General features: G+C 36.6%; 1 protein-coding gene across 2 annotated transcripts in view; it reads left to right on the top strand.

Moving 5' to 3' along the window:
* Positions 1-18,201, top strand: part of ankrd13b (ankyrin repeat domain 13B) — a 55,257-nt gene that overhangs the window by 7,529 nt on the left and 29,527 nt on the right. For both annotated transcript variants that reach the window (XM_056474068.1, XM_056474069.1), the window contains exon 2: positions 17,938-18,073. In XM_056474068.1, coding sequence (XP_056330043.1) covers positions 17,938-18,073 — 136 coding nt within the window. The remainder of the gene's footprint in view (positions 1-17,937; positions 18,074-18,201) is intronic.

The following is an 18,201-nucleotide window of genomic DNA, read 5'->3' as shown; positions in this document are numbered from 1 at the left end:
ATCTTGTTCAATCCCCTTTTCGCAGCGCAGCACGACAGAATTTCGCAAACACAAACTCTGGTGTGACCGCAGCTTCAGCCACTAAATCAAAAAGTTACAAACTGCCGATAGCAAGATAGCAGCATTTGGTCAAATTAACAGTATTACCAATTTTGGATTATGTTGATTTAGTTTACAGATCAGCTTCAAAAACTCTTTTTCACAAACTGGATGTTTTTTACCATGCAGCAATTTGTTTTGTTACTGGTGTGCCATTTAATACTCATAACGGTCAACTGTATTCTGGCCTTCTCTTCAATCACGTTGACAAATTCATTGGTTTTTGTTAATTTACAAAACTGTTATTGGAAAAACTCCACTATATTTAGACACCTTTTAACATTTAAAAACATGTAGAAATCTGCGATCTAGTAGTTTTATTAGTCTTTTTATACCCAAAGTCCGCACTTTATTTGCATTTGATCACTACTCTTTTCAGTTTTCTGCTGCGGATGCTTGGAATCATCTGCATTGTGTCCCTGCTGCTTCGTTTCTGCTTTTTGTTGTTGCCTCTTGGCCAGGTGGTCATTGTAAATGAGAACTGGTTCTCAATTGACTTACCTGGTTAAATAAAGGTTATTATTATTATTATTATTATTATTATTATTATTATTATTATTATTATTATTATTATTATCATCATCATTATCATTATTATTATTATAGTGTTATTTAAACCTGTAAAAATACCTCTTTTCATGAATGTCAAAAAGATTTTATACTTTAGTTTTATAGACAAAAGTAATTAAAATATTCTTTAAAATATAATATAAAATCTAATTAAAAACATCCAAAAAAATGCGGGGTTATTTTATTCCAAACCTGGATAAAATTTTTGTTAATTTTGATTAATTTAATCTGGATGGATTTGTCCATATTTCACCCAAATTTGGGTTGAAACAACCAAACATGTTTAGAGTGCATAGATAAAAACATAATGCAACGTCTAACATTAGAGATATTTCCCCGTGTTGGGTTGTGGCTGGAAGGGGATTCGCTGCGTTAAAAACCCATGCTGGATAAGTTGGCAGTTCATTCCGCTGTGGCGACCCCTGATTAATAAAGGGACTAAGCTGAAAAGAAAACTAATGAAATATTTATGAATATTATAAATATTAGAGATATATAAACATAGTTAAACATAATATTAAGGATGCTATCCCTTTCAACTATCTGAAAAGAGTTAAGCAATGACCGCTCTCACTTCCTCCTTCCTCTTATCTCAACCCAGCAGCTCTGTGGCATTTACCGGAGTAAAGCGAAGGACATGACATCACTGCTTATTCAGATTTCCAGGATATCATGGATACTGAAACGACCTAATCCAAAAACAGTTTGGAGTTTAAAATGGAACTTTGTGTTTTGTATAGTGTTTATTGTCCCATTGTGTTGTTTCTACAGTATTTATTCCCTGACATTTAGCTCAGAATTGATGGCTGTATTGTGTTTTGGTGCAGTCGTGGTTGGTTTCTGCCTCCCACACTGTGAGGCGGTCGTCTCAGCCCTTAAAGCCCAAGCCTCGGATGCCGATCTCCACAATACGAACTACACCGTGGGTGTGTGTCAACCTCCAGTGACACAATAGCGCATAAAAAGTCGAACAAGAGCCTGTATTTCTCCCTCCCTCGCAATACGTCTGTCTGCCCAGACTTATTTAAAGAATCTGTAAGTTCTTGTTCACTTCTCTCTTGGGTTACATCCTCGTCAGTGCAATTTATTTCCTTCTTCTGACACATCACAGCCTTTAAGTGCTCCTGTGCGTTGAAGTTGTTCTGTCTTGTCTGTCTTCAAACAAATGCCCATTTAAGTGAAGGTGCTGAGGCACATGATCGCATTAACGTGAGGAACACATATATATGAATGCCTGTATGCGTATTTATATGCACACGCCACACAAGCGATTCTGTGTAAAGCCTTCAGCAGAATCCATCCCATGCTGCGATTTGCACCCCACACACACGCACACATATGATTTTCTTCTGCCTGCCTCCCACATGCACAGTTTGGACTTCCAATGAAAGATTGATGTTGGTTTAAGTAGCTGCCAGAGAACATTAGCCAAGGCAGAACGAGTGCAAGAGCAGATGCACCAGCCAGAGATGACTATCAATAATGCAGTCTCCAGCAGGCTCACAACTAAGAGAGAGAGAAGAAGATGAGATAGGATGGACAGCTACCATATTTTCCAGAAAATAAGTCGCACTGTGTCAAAATTATATTGTTGGGAGACACTGATAAGTTGCGTTTGTGCAGAAGTCTGATTTTATAGCTTTGTTCAAGCATAATGTAGTGCATGCTACTAGTAACTCTAAATAAAGTGAAAACTCTCACACACACTATAAATCATTTGAAGTTTCAGCATGGAATAAGACAAATGTAGATCTAAAAGGAACTGAAATGATATTGGCGTTCACTATTAACAGCATTTAAAATCAGGAGTAATTTGAATGTATTAATCTCTTTTTTATTGCCAATCTTAGCAAATAATTGTGTTTAATAGACGTCTAATAGACAACGTAGATAGCTTTGCTAAAGCAAGGCTAAACTTGGGCTGTCAGTGAAAATCTAATAGTGTAATGTAAAGTGGACACTGCCAAGAGGGAGTGAGGATCCAAACGCAGGGTTTATTATACAGAGATGGTCAGGCAAGCCATGGTCATAATCAGGAGCAAACAGATGCAAGTAGGAAATCCAGAGTCGTAGTCATAAAACAGGGAGATGGTTAAAAGGCAGGCAGCAGAAAATGTAAACAAACAAACCAACAAGGCAAGGATCAATCACAGCAAGGCAAGGCAAGGCAAGGCAAGAAAAAATGCATCATAATGCTCACAGTACAGTTTACAAGACTCAGCAACTTCTGAGTGTTTGCAATCAGACAGGATCTGGGGCAGGTCTGTGAGTGGTGCATGTCTGGATCTTGTAGTTCTTTTGTCTTGATTTGTAGTTCTCCAGCGATCTGCATGGGCTAGATCGCTGGTGACTGTGACAAATAGACATCTAACAATAGCCCAAAATTAGACTAGTCGTCAAATAGACAGATTAGACAGGCTTTATATGTGTAGTCATTCATTTCTGTTTATTTGACAACTAGTCTAGTTTTGGCCTATTCTTAGACGTCTATTAGATTTTGACTGACAGCCCAAATTTAGCCTTGTTTTAGCCAAGATGACTATGTTTAGACGTCTATTAGACATCTTTTAAAAGCAAAAAATGCTTGCTGGCATGTTTGAACTACTCTAACGGGATTTGAGATGCTCTAAAGTTCACTGATGAGTTTTTTTAGATATGGATGGCATGGTGGCACAGTAGGCAGCGCTGTCACCTCACAGCAAGAAGGTCACAGGTTCTAGCCCCAGCTGGGCCAGTTGGCATTTCTGTGTGGAGTTTGCATGTTCTCCTCATGTTCGCGTGGGTTTTCTCCAGGTGCTCCGGTTTCCCCCACAGTCCAAAGACATGCACTATATGTGAATTGGGTAAGCTAAATTGTCTGTAGTGTATGTGTGTATGTCCTGGTCCTCCAGGTTGGGGGTTGAGTGTTGGGCTAACAACCCACCTCGTAAAAAGTAGATTTTACGAAGCACCAATATGGTGTGGCTAAATATCAACATCGATATAAATGTAAAAGAGTAAGTATAAATGAAGATAGACAGTACTGAATAATGTTGGAAAAACAGCCACTGACTTCCATAGTATTTTTTACGCATATTAATGGAAGCTTTTTCCATTATTGTTGAGAACATCTTGTCTTGAGAATGTCTTGTCTTCAACAAAAGAAAGAAATCTAAAGTGGTTTAGAACCACTTGAGTGCAAATGATGAGGAAATTAAGTTGTTGGGAATAAAACTAAAGAGCACTGATAGTATATACAAAGAAGGAGTATTAAATAAGGCTTTCATGATTGTCAATGATGAGAAACATCCTTTATCAAACACCTGTGTTTACAGATGTGTAATAAATAGGACACAATTATTATCATTTATGCCTCAAACAATTACGTTTTTAAATTCCTCCTCTGTCAGTAGCAGTGGATGGCTAGTAGACTGGATATTTATTTAGAGTAGGAGTACCATGGTACTCTAGGATTTTAAATGATTAATTTATATAAATGCTAAATGTGAAATGTCAGATGTTTCTGTGAGTATATGCTGCAAATGACATTTCCCTATGGGGACAAATAAAGTTAACTAACTAACTAACTACACTTTTTGGGTGAGATATCCCTTCTTTATTTTTACTATGAACTATGGGTGAAGTATCCCTTTAAAAAAACTTCACTGATTCTAGTTCGTCGATGAAAGCCTGTAGGCCTACTGACAATGTTTTTGCTAGGAAAATCAATAAATGGATGTTTACATGTTCCCAAAAGCCTCTCTTCCATGCTGACACATGAAACAAATGCTCATAATATTCAAGATAATATAATAACGACAGAGCCATTTTTTATTTAAATGTCAATGTGTCATATAAGGATGAAACTATAATCTCATATAGATGTTTATAGTATGTAGTCTTAAATATACTCTTTTGTATATGTGATGTTGAGCTTGTGCAAACATGTCCACATCACTATAATGAGATGCTTTCTTAACAGCTGTTTTCTCAATGCTGTCATTTTGAAGGGTTATTTTGTTACCGACACATATTAACATGTTCATCTAAACAGAAAACAATTTAGTATATTGCTGCATTGGTGGCATTTCCAACTTTTTCTTTTTTTTTTACCTCTAATGAAAGCAATAGTATCTGGATGCAGACTTGAATTTGCAAGCTGAGGCTGCATATTTCAGAGATGCAATGTTGGACACAATGCACTGCTAGGGCCAAGTTTCGGGCCAATTTTCACATCATAGCTAGCACACATATCGGGCTTCGGCCGGCATTAGAAAAAACTTTTTAAAAAAAGTTTAGTGGGATCTAATGCGTGCGGTCCAGAAGTTCCAGTGATGCCTTGTGCATAGAGATTTCCAGCCCTGTGCAATGGACAACATAAAGAGAAAAATCACCAATGGCGAACTTAAAACTGTGAAAAATGCTATAGGAATGGCAAACTTTCAAATAGTGTCAACTTTTCAAATAGTGACAACTATAAATTATGAGCCAACTGGTTATGCACAATGCACAACTTGTAAGTCCAGGGGCACCTGCAGGATTTTATTCCAAATTACGCACACACTGTATTTAGCACCGCCCTGCCTCATCATCCTTTATTCCTATTTCAATCTCAAGAAACACTGATGCTTGCTGTCAAAGACTACATTATTTAAGGACATTCGTTATGACATCATTTGTTTATATATATTTACACAGTATTTTTTGTTGGTCAGTTATCTACTAGATAAAATAGCAGAACGAATAACATTTTAGGTGAAATGCTTCAAAATCAGTCCGCTATATGCTTCACCGCCAAAACACAAACTGGATTGTCAAATAAAATAATAATCTAGCCTAAATCAAATTAAAGTGAAATATTCACAGTTTTAGAGAAGCCTATAGGCTAGTGATGTCACTGTGAGGAGTAGGGTGGAGGGTAAAAGCGTTGCATGCAGCTCACCTTGCAACTGCACCAAGTCTGCATCCAGATTCCTCTCCAATCAAAGTCTAAAAAAAATACTGTTAGTACATCCAATGCAATCTCTTGGCAGTTCATACCTTTTTGATTGAGTGGCTAATTCATATTAATGTGCATGATCTTAATCGTACATAATAGTATTATTTGCTCATCGCAAGGGGCAGGTTTATTGTGTGAATTTGTACAAATTAGTCGCATTTCTGAAGAAAAATGTATAAACAATATGTCACAAAAGTTATGTTTCCTTGTGAGATCAGTCTGGTATATCAGGGAACTGCATCACATTTAGTCTCTATGTAATGTGCCGTTACACAAAAGCACAAGTTGCTGTTTACAACGATTTCTGAATTATACATGTATCCCCTTTACATCAAAAATACACTATAAGAAATAGAATTGATGCTAAAATGTGAGGAAGAACCCTAGAGATGATGTAATATTGTCAGAGTGATGGGGAAAGATCAGAAATGTAGTGATGAACATGTTTGAGCAGGCGATTGTGTTTGTGGCAGGGCTGTCAGCGAGATGCAGTGTAGGTGGGTTAAAAGAGTTCTGGTCAGAGCAGGAGAACTGTAATGTGTAGGTGTTTCAGGTAGGATTATTGTTATTATTCTGGATGGTGGCCCTCATTCCTCAAGAAACCTTAAAAGGATTTACCATGGTAACTGAAGTTTTCACCAAAAAGCTTTTTTCAGTTGTAGACAGTTGAAGGCAAAATTAATAGTATTTTTTTCTCTTTTTAAAGGGGTGGTCCACTACGGTATCATATTTTAAACATAAACAACATCTCTTAATGTAATACGCTCAAAGTTCAATGCAAAGGGAGAAATTGGCTTTTACAGAGTTAGCGTAGCAAAGCCTTCAGCGAACAAACTTTGGGGACTACAAAAAATACATCCGGGTTAGTGAGATCACAAGGGCTTCCGGTTATGCGCATTCATCACGCACACACACTCTGCGCATTGAAGGGCCATGGGCACAGAGGAGCTTTAATGCTGTAATGTAGCAGAGAAAGCTAAAATGGCGTCCAAACGCTGCTATTTCCACAGAGCTTGTCCTGTTTCTGTATTTGGGCTTCCAAATGACACGACACAATGAGAAAAGTGCTTACAATTTAATTTTAATTATGTTCCAGAGAATTATAATAAAGATATAGCTCTAGCATTTGACAGCTTCCACAATCTCTCCTTCAGTGCTGGATTCGGCTAAAAACTGACGAAGCTGTGGATTGTGAGCCTCAACCTATAAGTATTTTAATTTGTTAAAATTTCCTATTACATGCTGTTTCTAACGTTAACGGTATGTTGTAGCGAGGACGTAAACAAGGAGGTAAAAAACAGGAATGCTGTTTGGCACCGCTAACAATTTAGCTACAAATTCATATTTATCCGTCAAACCGCTGTAAACATACACAATCTTCAGCATTATGTTAGCTGACCAATCAGAGCCTCTTGAGGGCAGGCCTTTCAGAGGAACTAGGAAATATGACAGTCACTTTCTGGTTACCTGAGTAGCTATATATAATTAAATTAAGATTTATGAAAAAAATAACAGGATGGGCACACATTACTTTGCATCTTATAAACACAACCAAGCCTTAAAAATACAGGATCACCCCTTTAAAATATTGTTGTTTAACATGTAGATTTTCCACACATTTTTAAACAAAATAAACTCAATAATAACTAATTTAAAAAAATCTTTCATGCATATTTAGAACAAGAATCTTATGATGACATATTGCAGATCACACTGCAGCCCCAAAAGCTGATAATATGCATATAAACATATGCGTGTGTCTGTGTGTGTTAGTGTTTGTTTAATAGAGAAATCTTTGTAACATTATCAATTTCTTTCCAGTCTCGTCAAGTATTAATAGTACAGTATTCTTTTACAACTTACATGATAACATTCTTAGTGATTTGTAGTGCGTTGTGATGTTGTTAGCTGTAAGAAAGAGTCTATTCTGGTCCCTAGATATGGGTCTTTCCCTCCTGTATTTAAAATGTCCTGGAGTTCACGTCCATTTTATTGCCCATTGGTTACAATGAAAATTGCTTTTCTGTGAAAAACAGATCACTTACTAAGGTAATAGCAGAGCTCTCCTCAAAACAAAAAGACCTTTTCCTTATGTGCTTGCTCATGTTAAACCACATTTAATCGACTAATAGATGTTAATTATTTAATAATATTTAAAAAGGAATATTAACAAAATTTTATAAAACCAATACAAATTAATGGAAAAAATTAACATAATAAAAAGGATCTCATGCATAGATCAAGGCAGTATTGATGATGTGAAGCTACTAAACTCTAATACGCAGGGTTAGAAATTAGCTTGAAAATTGAGCCAAAGCAATATCGATGCTTTCTTCAGCATCGTCATTAACTATGGTAAATCTTGTAAACCGCACAGGAAGAGGGATGACGTTCGGTGTGTTTGACTGTATTTGTATGTGGCTGTCTGATAAGATGAGATAAGCCAGCGTCTGTGTCGGTGTTATTGTGCGTGTGTTGTCTAGCGTGTCTCGCAGTGGGGTATATATAGCAGCATTTCGGGTCACCAGAAGGCCAGTTTGAAACAACTGATGCTTCTCCTCAGTTCTGTCCTCGTCTCACTGCCATTAATCTGTCCTCCCGAGTTACACGTTTCTCTCCGTGTCTCCCTGAAGCCCTCAGAAGCAGTTATCAATCTCATTGAGCTAGTCTTTGCTCACCAGCTGCAGCATGTACACCTCCTGACAGTGATCTGCTTCTCTCTTTCCCTCAGCGTCAGTCATCTGAGGCGTCTCTGGTGTCAGGGTTGAGCGGAGATTCCCAAAGGACTGATGTGAGAGTCCTCATCCACTTAAATCTGCAGTTTTCTCTCTCTCTCGTCCTGTCTTCTATCTGAGCTCCTCATCCAGGATTACCATAGCAACGTTGCCCGTCCACACCCTCTTTTTTTTCATCTGACTCCGGGGACCTGCCGGGTGTTTTTCTAGCTTGAGGCCCTCAGGGGCCGCCGGGGCCTCAGTTGTTGCTGCTGAGTGCCATTATGATGGTGCGAAAGGGCCCGACTAATTGCAGATCAGGCTGTCCCACACACTGGAGTTTGCTGTAACAATAACAATAACAGGACTTATTCTGCTGCATCATACAGAGTATACATAATCAGGGCTTAGAAATAAAGATGGATAACTGGCCTGGGATCTGAGAGTTTCAAGTCAGCTGATGGATCTGTCGTTTGGGCAACTGTGCCAGAGCTATAACCTTATAATTTCCAGCTATTTTTGCTATTTTTCTCATTTTGTATAAAAGCCATAAATATGAAAAACTAGAACAAAACACTATAAATGTACACTACCGCTCAAAAGTTTGGGGTCAGTAGAATTTTAAAATGTTTTATAATAAGTTTATCCTGCTCACCAAGGCTGCATTTATTTAATCAAAAATACAGTAAAAATTATAAAATAGTGAAATGTTATTGCACTATAAAATAACTGTTTTGTAGTAAAATAGTAATATTCATATTTTTATTAATAATTTATTTTATTTTGTTTTTATATTTATATTAATATATAAAATAATTTAATAATTTATTCCAGTGATTTTAAAGTTGAATATTCAGTTTCATTACTCCAGTCGTCAGAGTCACATGATCCTTCAGAAATCACTATAATGTTAATTATTATTATTGTTATTAATAATATCATTATTATTATTAATGGTAATAGAAAAAAAATCAATAATGACTGGAGTAATAATTTCATTTGAAACTACATACAATAAGATAGCAGTTTTTTAAACCTTTAATAAATATTTGACAATGTAACCTTTTTTCTTTACATTTAAAATGCCACCTTGGCGAACAGAATATTTTTCTTAAAACAAAACATGAAACAAACAATAAAACTGCCCCCAAACTTTTATATATGTTATATGTATATATTTTGTTTTGCCGTGATATTACATATATTGCGATATGAATATAATTTTAGCAGATGATTTGAATAGCTCTATTTGGAATGATCAACTGGGTTGATCAAGTCTTTTTCTTTGCAGTGCATCAGCATAAATTATTATAAATTACAGGCAAAAATAAATAAATAAAGTGCTTTATGGTTTTCTGGGCAGTCTAACAGTATTCAAGTACTTATATTGAACAATTAAATGTAAAATAACATGGTCACCATTGTATAAATAATTTGACAAATGGGTATTACTTAGTAGTTAGAAGGACAACCAATAGTAATAAAGAATTAATATCACAGTTATATATTGCTATATGAATCTATTTTCATTTTTGGCCAAAATATAGTTATATACATATGAATTATGTCTTTATATATTCTGAACAAACTTTAGTGTGTAACAGAGTAAAATAGGGTACACTAGGTGGAGTTTTAGAATAATCCTTACTGGCCCTGTATTGGCATGTGACATTGTGGTCTTTAGATATGGTTCAGGTCCCTACGTCAATCCAAATGTATGATTTTTCGCTGATTCTATCACCCACTTGGAGAAAATCATAAACCTGAATGCTCAAAAAAATTAGACAAGCTTTATGTTGAGTTGTAAATAGGGTAAGTTAGGGGATCGCTGCCTTTCCACAGCCAAATCACCCTGCAGCCCAAAACCGGGTACTCACTGAAGCTAATCTGAGCCTGATCTGCACCACATGGGAAAATTAGAATGCTCTTAGAAGTGGTGTTAGTGAGGCCAGCAGGGTGTGCTCAACCCAAGGTCTATGTGTAATGCCCCGGTAAAGTGAAGGGGACACTATACTGTCAGTGAGCACCATCTTTTATCCCCATTCACCGAATTGGCTCTATCACTGTCTCTCTACTCCACCTATTGCTGGTGTGTGGTGAGTGCATTGGCGTTGTTGTCCTGTGGCTGAAGTAGCATCTTCCATGTGGATGCTGGACACTGGTGGTGGAGTGGAGAGACCCCCTTCATGATTGTAAAGTGCTTTAGGTGTATGGCCATACACGATAAATGCGCTATATAAATACACATTACATTACATGAGCAGTAGCCACACTAGCAGCACTAAATGGATAAATAATGCACTATGCACACAGACATGGAAACAAACAAGCACACATACAGTACACACTGTATAGTGTGAAGTGTAAATAAGTGCACCAAGTTAATCAGTACAGTACAGAACTCTGAAGCAGCTCAACTTAAACCCTTGGGTAATAATATGTTTCCATTGCCACACACCCATTCGCAAAGCATCATCAAAAACAGCGAACATGGCTCACATACAAGTCTCTAAATAAAGCTGTCCTGACTCTCATTTCTGCTCCACATACACCATTCGCCATGCGCAGCCTGTCGTGACCTTGCTTTCCCAGGGTGCACTTATAAATATGGACACGACCACAGCCGGCCAACTCATCAAATAATGATTAATGGGTCACCCTGCATCTATAAACACAAGCATATTTACTGAAAAGTGTGGAGGTGAAAGGAATGATTGTGCTTTCGTTTTGATGACAGTGAGCGATGGTCTTATTATGAGAGAGAGGAATCATAAGCTATCAATGACGTCCACATGAAGAAATACTAAAGTCATTTATAAAGTTTACTAAACTGTATATAATGTTTACAACACGTTGTTAATGAATGCAGCTGCATACTGTAGTATTAACCACAGTAACCTGATAAACTTCAATACATACTGTAGTATACTAAAGATTCTATTGACGTGACATTTGTTATATTACTATAGTTATTGTATTACCATAGCTACTATAGAACTACCACTACATTACTATATGGTTCAAAAACACTACACTACCTGACAAAAGTCTTCTCGCCAATACCAGTTGTAAGAGAAACAAATAATAACTTGATTTCTAGTTGGTCATTTGGAAAAGTGGCAGAAGGTAGATTTTTCTGATGAATCATCTGTTGAACTGCATCCCAATCATCACAAATACTGCAGAAGACCTATTGGAACCTGCATGGACCCAAGATTCTCATAGAAATCAGTCAAGTTTGGTAAAGGAGAAATTATGGTTTGGGGTTATATTCAGTATGGGGGGTGAGTGAGAGATCTGGAGAGTGGATGGAAACATCAACAGCCTGAGATATCAAGACATTTGTGCTGCCCATTACATTACACCACCACAGAAGAGGGCAAATTCTTCAGCAGGATAGCACTCCTTCTCATACTTCAGCCTCCACATCAAAGTTACTAAAAGCAAAGAAGGTCAAGGTGCTCCAGGATTGGCCAGCCCAGTCACCAGACATGAACGTTATTGAGCATGTCTGGGGTAAGATGAAGGAGGAGGATATTGAAGATGAATCCAAAGAGTCTTATTGAACTCTGGGAGTCCTGCAAGATGCTTTTTTGCCATTCCAGATGACTTTATTAATAAGTTATTTGAGTCATTGCAGAGATTTATGGATGCAGTCGTCCAAGCTCACGGGAGTCATGTACAATATTAATTCTTTTTCCACTGCACCATGACTTTATATTCTATACTGTACATTATTTCTGTTATGTGACAAGACTTTTGTCTAAGCAAAGTCAGACCTTACTGTCCTAATTAGAGAATTAACAATTAAGTCATGATCATATTTTATTTAGGTAAAATAAGAGTAATCTAGAGGACTTTGCCTTTCATATTAGCCATTTCTGATACCAAATAATCAACTAGAAGTCAAGTTATTATTTGTTGTTCTTACAACTTGGATAGGAGACAAGACTTTTGTCAGGTAGTGTATTGTTATATTATTTACTTACTATAAATGACTATAGTATTATTTATATGGGTATAGTTGACTGCCTCAAATTGGGAGCCTTCACTTGTGTAAGAGCTGGAGGAAACAGTATGGCTGGTTTTCACAAGCATGGAATCACAGTGTACTTAGCGCCGATCTCAGTTTAATTGCAGAACAATATCTCACTGTGGCTGTTGGGTGTCATCTGAGCACGATCTGTGTCATGTTCAGGAGCCATGTGTTAATTATTGCCTGTCTCTACACTTTTCCATCCCTTTTTCTTACTTTTACCTGCTCTTCTTTCCACATAGAAGGTGGTTATAATTCTTTCTGAGAGTTCTCAGACATTTTAGTAAACTAATTCTCATAAAAGGTGGCACAGTGACTCAGTGGTTAGCAATGTTGCCTCACAGCAAGAAGGTCACTGGTTCGAGTCCCACCTGGGTCAGTTGGCATTTCTGTGTGGAGTTTGCATGTTCTTTCAGTGTTCGCATGGGTTTCCTCCGGGTGCTCTGGTTTCCCCCACAGTCCAAGGACATGCGCTATAGGTGAATTGGATTAACTAATTTGTACTGCCCAGTACTGAACTGCGGCTGAATAGCCTGAATAGTTGGCAGTTCATTCTACTTCGGGGACCCCTGAAAAATAAGGTAATAAGCTGAAGGAAAATGAATGAATGAATAAATTCTCATAAAAATGAAAATTCTGTCATCATTTACTCTTGTTTTTTTATCTGCATGACCAATATCTTGAAAGTGTGAATGTGGTTTAAAGCAACTTTGGGTCCCTCTGACTTTCATTGAATGGACAAAAATGGCTACTGCACTTTTATATTATACAGTACTGGAAGATTTGAAAATTTATACAAAGTTCTGTCCAAGCTTTCAACTACATGGCGAAGATATGACTCCAACCAATGAGCTTGATCCTCAACGTTTCAATAGCCCAGTGTTGTTTGTGTTAGCAATCTGCAATGTGTTTTCGAATACCTTCCTCCACCATAGCTCCACCTTTGTATAGATCTGCTATTTGTGTTATGTTTGCAGAAGCAGTGTGCTATGATCTATGATAGCATGGGCAGGAGCAAGTCTCAGTAGTTCTGCACCACTAACCAAAGCAGCAGCAGCGTAGCAGATCTATTCCACCAAGACCAAACATTGCCATGTACTATACTGTACTAAATCTCTCAAAGAGTTGTCATGACAGGAAAATAATATTAATTTTTACTCTCTGGGACTAGAGTGATGCTGTGTATTTACTTTGAATAGCTGGCAATCTTTGTATATACAATTGAAAATAGTTTTGCATACTTAAGTTTTTGTCTCTAGTTATGTGTTTATTTCTTAAAGAAAAATTCTCTCTTATAAAATTTGGATTTATTTTTGTTGTGAAACATTTTGGATATGGCGTGTGCTAAATTTGTGCTCATTAAATATATTTGAAGGTAAAAAAACAAGTATTTATACAGTAGATAAAAAATACTAGGATGACCTACTGACTTCATTGAGATTCTGACTTGTGCTTTGCTAGGCACTTTACCATCCCATGAGGCCATAGGAGAGGATTTGTGAATGATGCAAATGATGCAAATGAGATTTTGCATATCTACTGTAATTTCAAGATGACAACACGCGATGTTCTGCTCTGAGCTGTTTACATCACCAATATATCTATAACATTACATTTTAAGCTACTGTCAGGTGGTGAAGCCAACAGAAGTGATTGAGCGGCCATATTACTATTCCAGAATGACAGAGGGAATCACAGCTAAAATATTGACCTAACAATCCCCATATTAGTATCTACAGCTACAGCATATCTATTGGATGTAAATCAATTCTTACTTTTATCTGTCATTTTTGTGGTCTTTTCAGACATGAGAAGGAATATATAAGAATCATTAAGATTGATGTGTCTGCTGCTGACACTGGTAATGACCAAACGCAACATTTATTATGTGTATGCATACATAATAATGCTGTAAATATTAAAAATGAACCACGGTCTTGGACAGTGCATCCGGAAAGTATTCATAGCGCTTCACATTTTCCACATTTTTTATGTAACAGCCTAATTCCAAAATGGATTAAATTCATGTATTTCCTCAAAATTCTCCCATAATGACAATGTGAAAAAAGATTTTTTGAAATTGTTGCAAATTCATTAAAAATAAAAAACCTGAAACGTCACATGTACATACGTATTCACAGGCATCAGTAAGTGGAAGATGTTTGGAACCACCAGGACTCTTCCTAGAGCTGGCCGGCCATCTATGCTGAGTGATCGGGTGAGAAGAGCCTTAGTCAGGGAGTCGATCAATAACCTGATGGTCACTCTGTCTGAGCTCCAGCGTTCTTCTGTGGAGAGAGGAGAACCTTGCAGAAGGACAACATCTGTGCAGCAATCCACCAGTCAGGCCTGTATGGTTGAGTGGCCAGACGGAAGTCACTCCTTAGTAAAGTACACATAGCAACCCACCTGGAATCTGCCAGAAGGCATCTGAAAGACTCTCAGACCATAAGAAATTCTCTGGTTTGATGAGACTAAAATTGAACCCTTTGGAGTGAATGCCAGGCGTTCCATTTGGAGAAAACCAGGCACCGCTCATCACCTGGCCAATACCATCCCTACAGTAAAGCATTGTGGTGGCAGCATCATGCTGTGGGGATGTTTTTCAGCAGCAGGAACCGGAAGATTAGTCAGGATAGAGGGAAAGATGAATACAGCAATGTACAGAGACATTCTGAATGAAAACCTGCTTCAGAGTGCCCTTGACCTCAGACTAGGGCGACGGTTCATCTTCCAGCACGACAATGACCCAAAGCACACCGCCTAAATTTCTATGGAGTGGCTTCACAACAACTCTGTGAATGTCCTTGAGTGGCCCAGCCAGAGCCCTGATCCAAATCCTATTGAACATCTCTGGAAAGATCTGAAAATAGCTGTACACCGTTGCTTCCCATCCAACCTGATAGAGCTTGAGAGGCACTGCAAAGAGGAATGGGCAAAAATTCCCAAAGACAGGTGTGCCAAACTTGTGGCATCATATTCAAAAAGACTTGAGGCTGTAATTGCTGTCAAAGGTGCATCAACAAAGTATTGAGCAAAGGCTGTGAATACTTATGTACATGTGCTTTTTCAGGTTTTTTATTTTTAATAAATTTGCAGCAATTTCAAAAAATCTTTTTTCACATTGTCATTATGGGGTTTTGTGTGTAGAATTTTGAGGAAATAAATTAATGTAATCGATTTTGGAATAAAGCTGTAACATAAAAAAATGTGGAAAAAGTGAAGCGCTATGAATACTTTCCGGATGCACTGTAAATCAGTATCTGAACTAAATACTGTATTACAAGCAACTGTTAATATTTTGCACTATACTGTATTAAAATAAAAGTTTACCTGCATCATCTTAATACTAATTCTGTATAAAGTCAGTCAGTAAGTCAGTCAGTTTTATTTACCTGAAGAATTTATGATGAGCGTATTTCATTTCATGATTGAACAACATGAGACTCTTGGGAATTTTATTGCTTTTTAATTACATTTTCCACTGACATTGAAAATCTGGGATTTACAGAACTAAACAACTAGCAGTTTACATGCTTATGGCTTTTTAATAGACACTTCAGATGTTTTTCATCTAAATTCATTAAATCATGAAATTTAAATTAATTTAATAGAACGCATAGTTTTAGTTGTAATGAATTTAATACATTGTTTTCTTATCTGTTGCTCTTTCCTGTTGTTTGGATGTATTTGGAATGGGTATTACTCATGCTACAATTTGCAGTATGCCTTTGCTTTTTATATATAGAGGGTTTATTTATAGATGACAGCAATGTCAAAATAATTCTGTTCACCCAGTTTCACAAAAATGCATCGTCACCTTAGAGTTATTCACATATTCTTACTGAATGACAACTTATTTACATTATGTGATGTTTTTTGTATAAGTTGGTAAGTTAAGAAAAAAGTTAAAAAAGTTAAAAAAAATTAAAAAAAAAGTTTTTATCTACAAAGTCGAACTCTAGCTTGGCTCTATAATGTTCTTTCTGTGAGCCAATCAGCATTTCAAATGCATGCACAAGGACCAATCTGGATCAGATTTCTTTGTCATTTTGCCGGACTGCTCCATTGCTCAAAATTGAGAAGAAACCTGAAACTGAGATGTGCGTAAATGTGATGATTTAGAAGCTTTTTTTACATTAAGATGAAAAAAATGTAATATATTAAATATGAAATATTTTTATTTGTGTATATATATAGTCAGTGAAACATTTTCAGTGTTTATTAAGCTTTGTTAAACAACTAATTTTCTCATTGTCTGTTTTCTTTTAAAGTCTTTAAATTTGATATTAAGCCTTGAAGGGCAAACACTTAATTTAATTCATGGGGCATATAATTCAATAATTTATATAAAGCAAATAATAAAATAAATATGACCATATTAATTACATAAAATTAACATCTGCACTAGACAGAATATTAAGCACAGCCCTGTATGCTTAATTTGAACAAGAACAAATAATCATTCTAAAACATTAAATAAATGTTATGGAAAGCAAAAATGTAAGTTTCTCAAACATCAACACTTTGTTAAAACACCATTTTTTAAAATTAAATTAATAGCAGACTGATTGTATTTCTTCAAAAGTAATGCTTCAATTAATGATCTGCTAGACAGAACCTTATAAATCCAAGCAAAATAAGACTGTTTAGAATTAGAAGGTTTGCCCTGTTTATTTTACACAAACTTGCAAATTGAAGAGAATGTTTATCATTTACATTTAGAGTACATTTGGTCTCTGTCATGTTAATGTATGAAAGAGAACTGTATTTATTGTTTGCTGCATGGAATGCAATAACTTTGAAGCTCAAAATCTCAAAATGATTTAGAACGCAGATACAACCTAATAATTCCAAGGAAATGGTATGCCATCTACCTAGTGTGCACATTTGGTCCTGTAGTTCATATGTAATATGCATGTGCCTATTAGATGTCACAGTTTTCTCAAAATAGCAAAAATGATGATGGTTTTGTTTACAACAGCTGGCACTCAAAATCCAGTTTTTAAAACATTTAATTTTCAGGCCCTCAAAATGTTGTTGTTTGTTTACATAAATATCCTTTAAAAAAAAAACTGTAAAAACATAAAAAATCTGTCAGTATGTACATAATCTGTGACTCTCAGACATCTCAGACACATCCAAATCAACAGCACCAGCATCTGACACATACCAAAACAAACAAACACAGATGACATAACTAACAATGCACAGTAAACAACGAGCTGGTAATTTGCATAATATATATTTATAGAATTCAGCAGCTAGTGAAGTTACAGTGACGATGAGCATGAAACATTAAAGATAACTCGAAACTCTTTACACATTTAAACACTGATTAATTGAATTGCAGAGAGAAATAATTTGAGGTGATAGAATGGTACTAGACTGGGATATAATTCAATTCTTATAAACATGCATCAGCCCCAAGGCCACAGCTCTGACAGATTTCTATTTTACACCAGAAAGAGAAAATAGTGTTTGGGAAATATTTTACTGCATGAAGTGGTCAATAAAATGAATCTCTCTCTGTCTTAAAGGTCGATTTGGAAGTGTTGGACCCGCGGGGCCGGACTCCTTTGCACCTCGCAGTGACGCTGGGCCATTTAGAATGTGCCCGTTTGCTAGTTCAGCACGGAGCCGATGTCAGCAAAGAAAACAAAAATGGTTGGACAGGTAAAACTGAAAGAAATTCTAGCTGTTTTGCAATTTGGGTAGGCATCCATTAATTCTGGCCAATATGTTAAGCTGAACGTTGTTTACAGTAATAGCAATTGCCAAATCAGTGTTGTTAGTAGGCCAAA

This window comes from Danio aesculapii, chromosome 15 (assembly GCF_903798145.1).
Source record: "Danio aesculapii chromosome 15, fDanAes4.1, whole genome shotgun sequence".
In the NCBI taxonomy this organism is placed as follows: domain Eukaryota; kingdom Metazoa; phylum Chordata; class Actinopteri; order Cypriniformes; family Danionidae; genus Danio; species Danio aesculapii.
The sequence above is the reverse complement of the archived record's forward strand: the minus strand, read 5'-3'. Positions and strand labels throughout refer to the sequence as shown.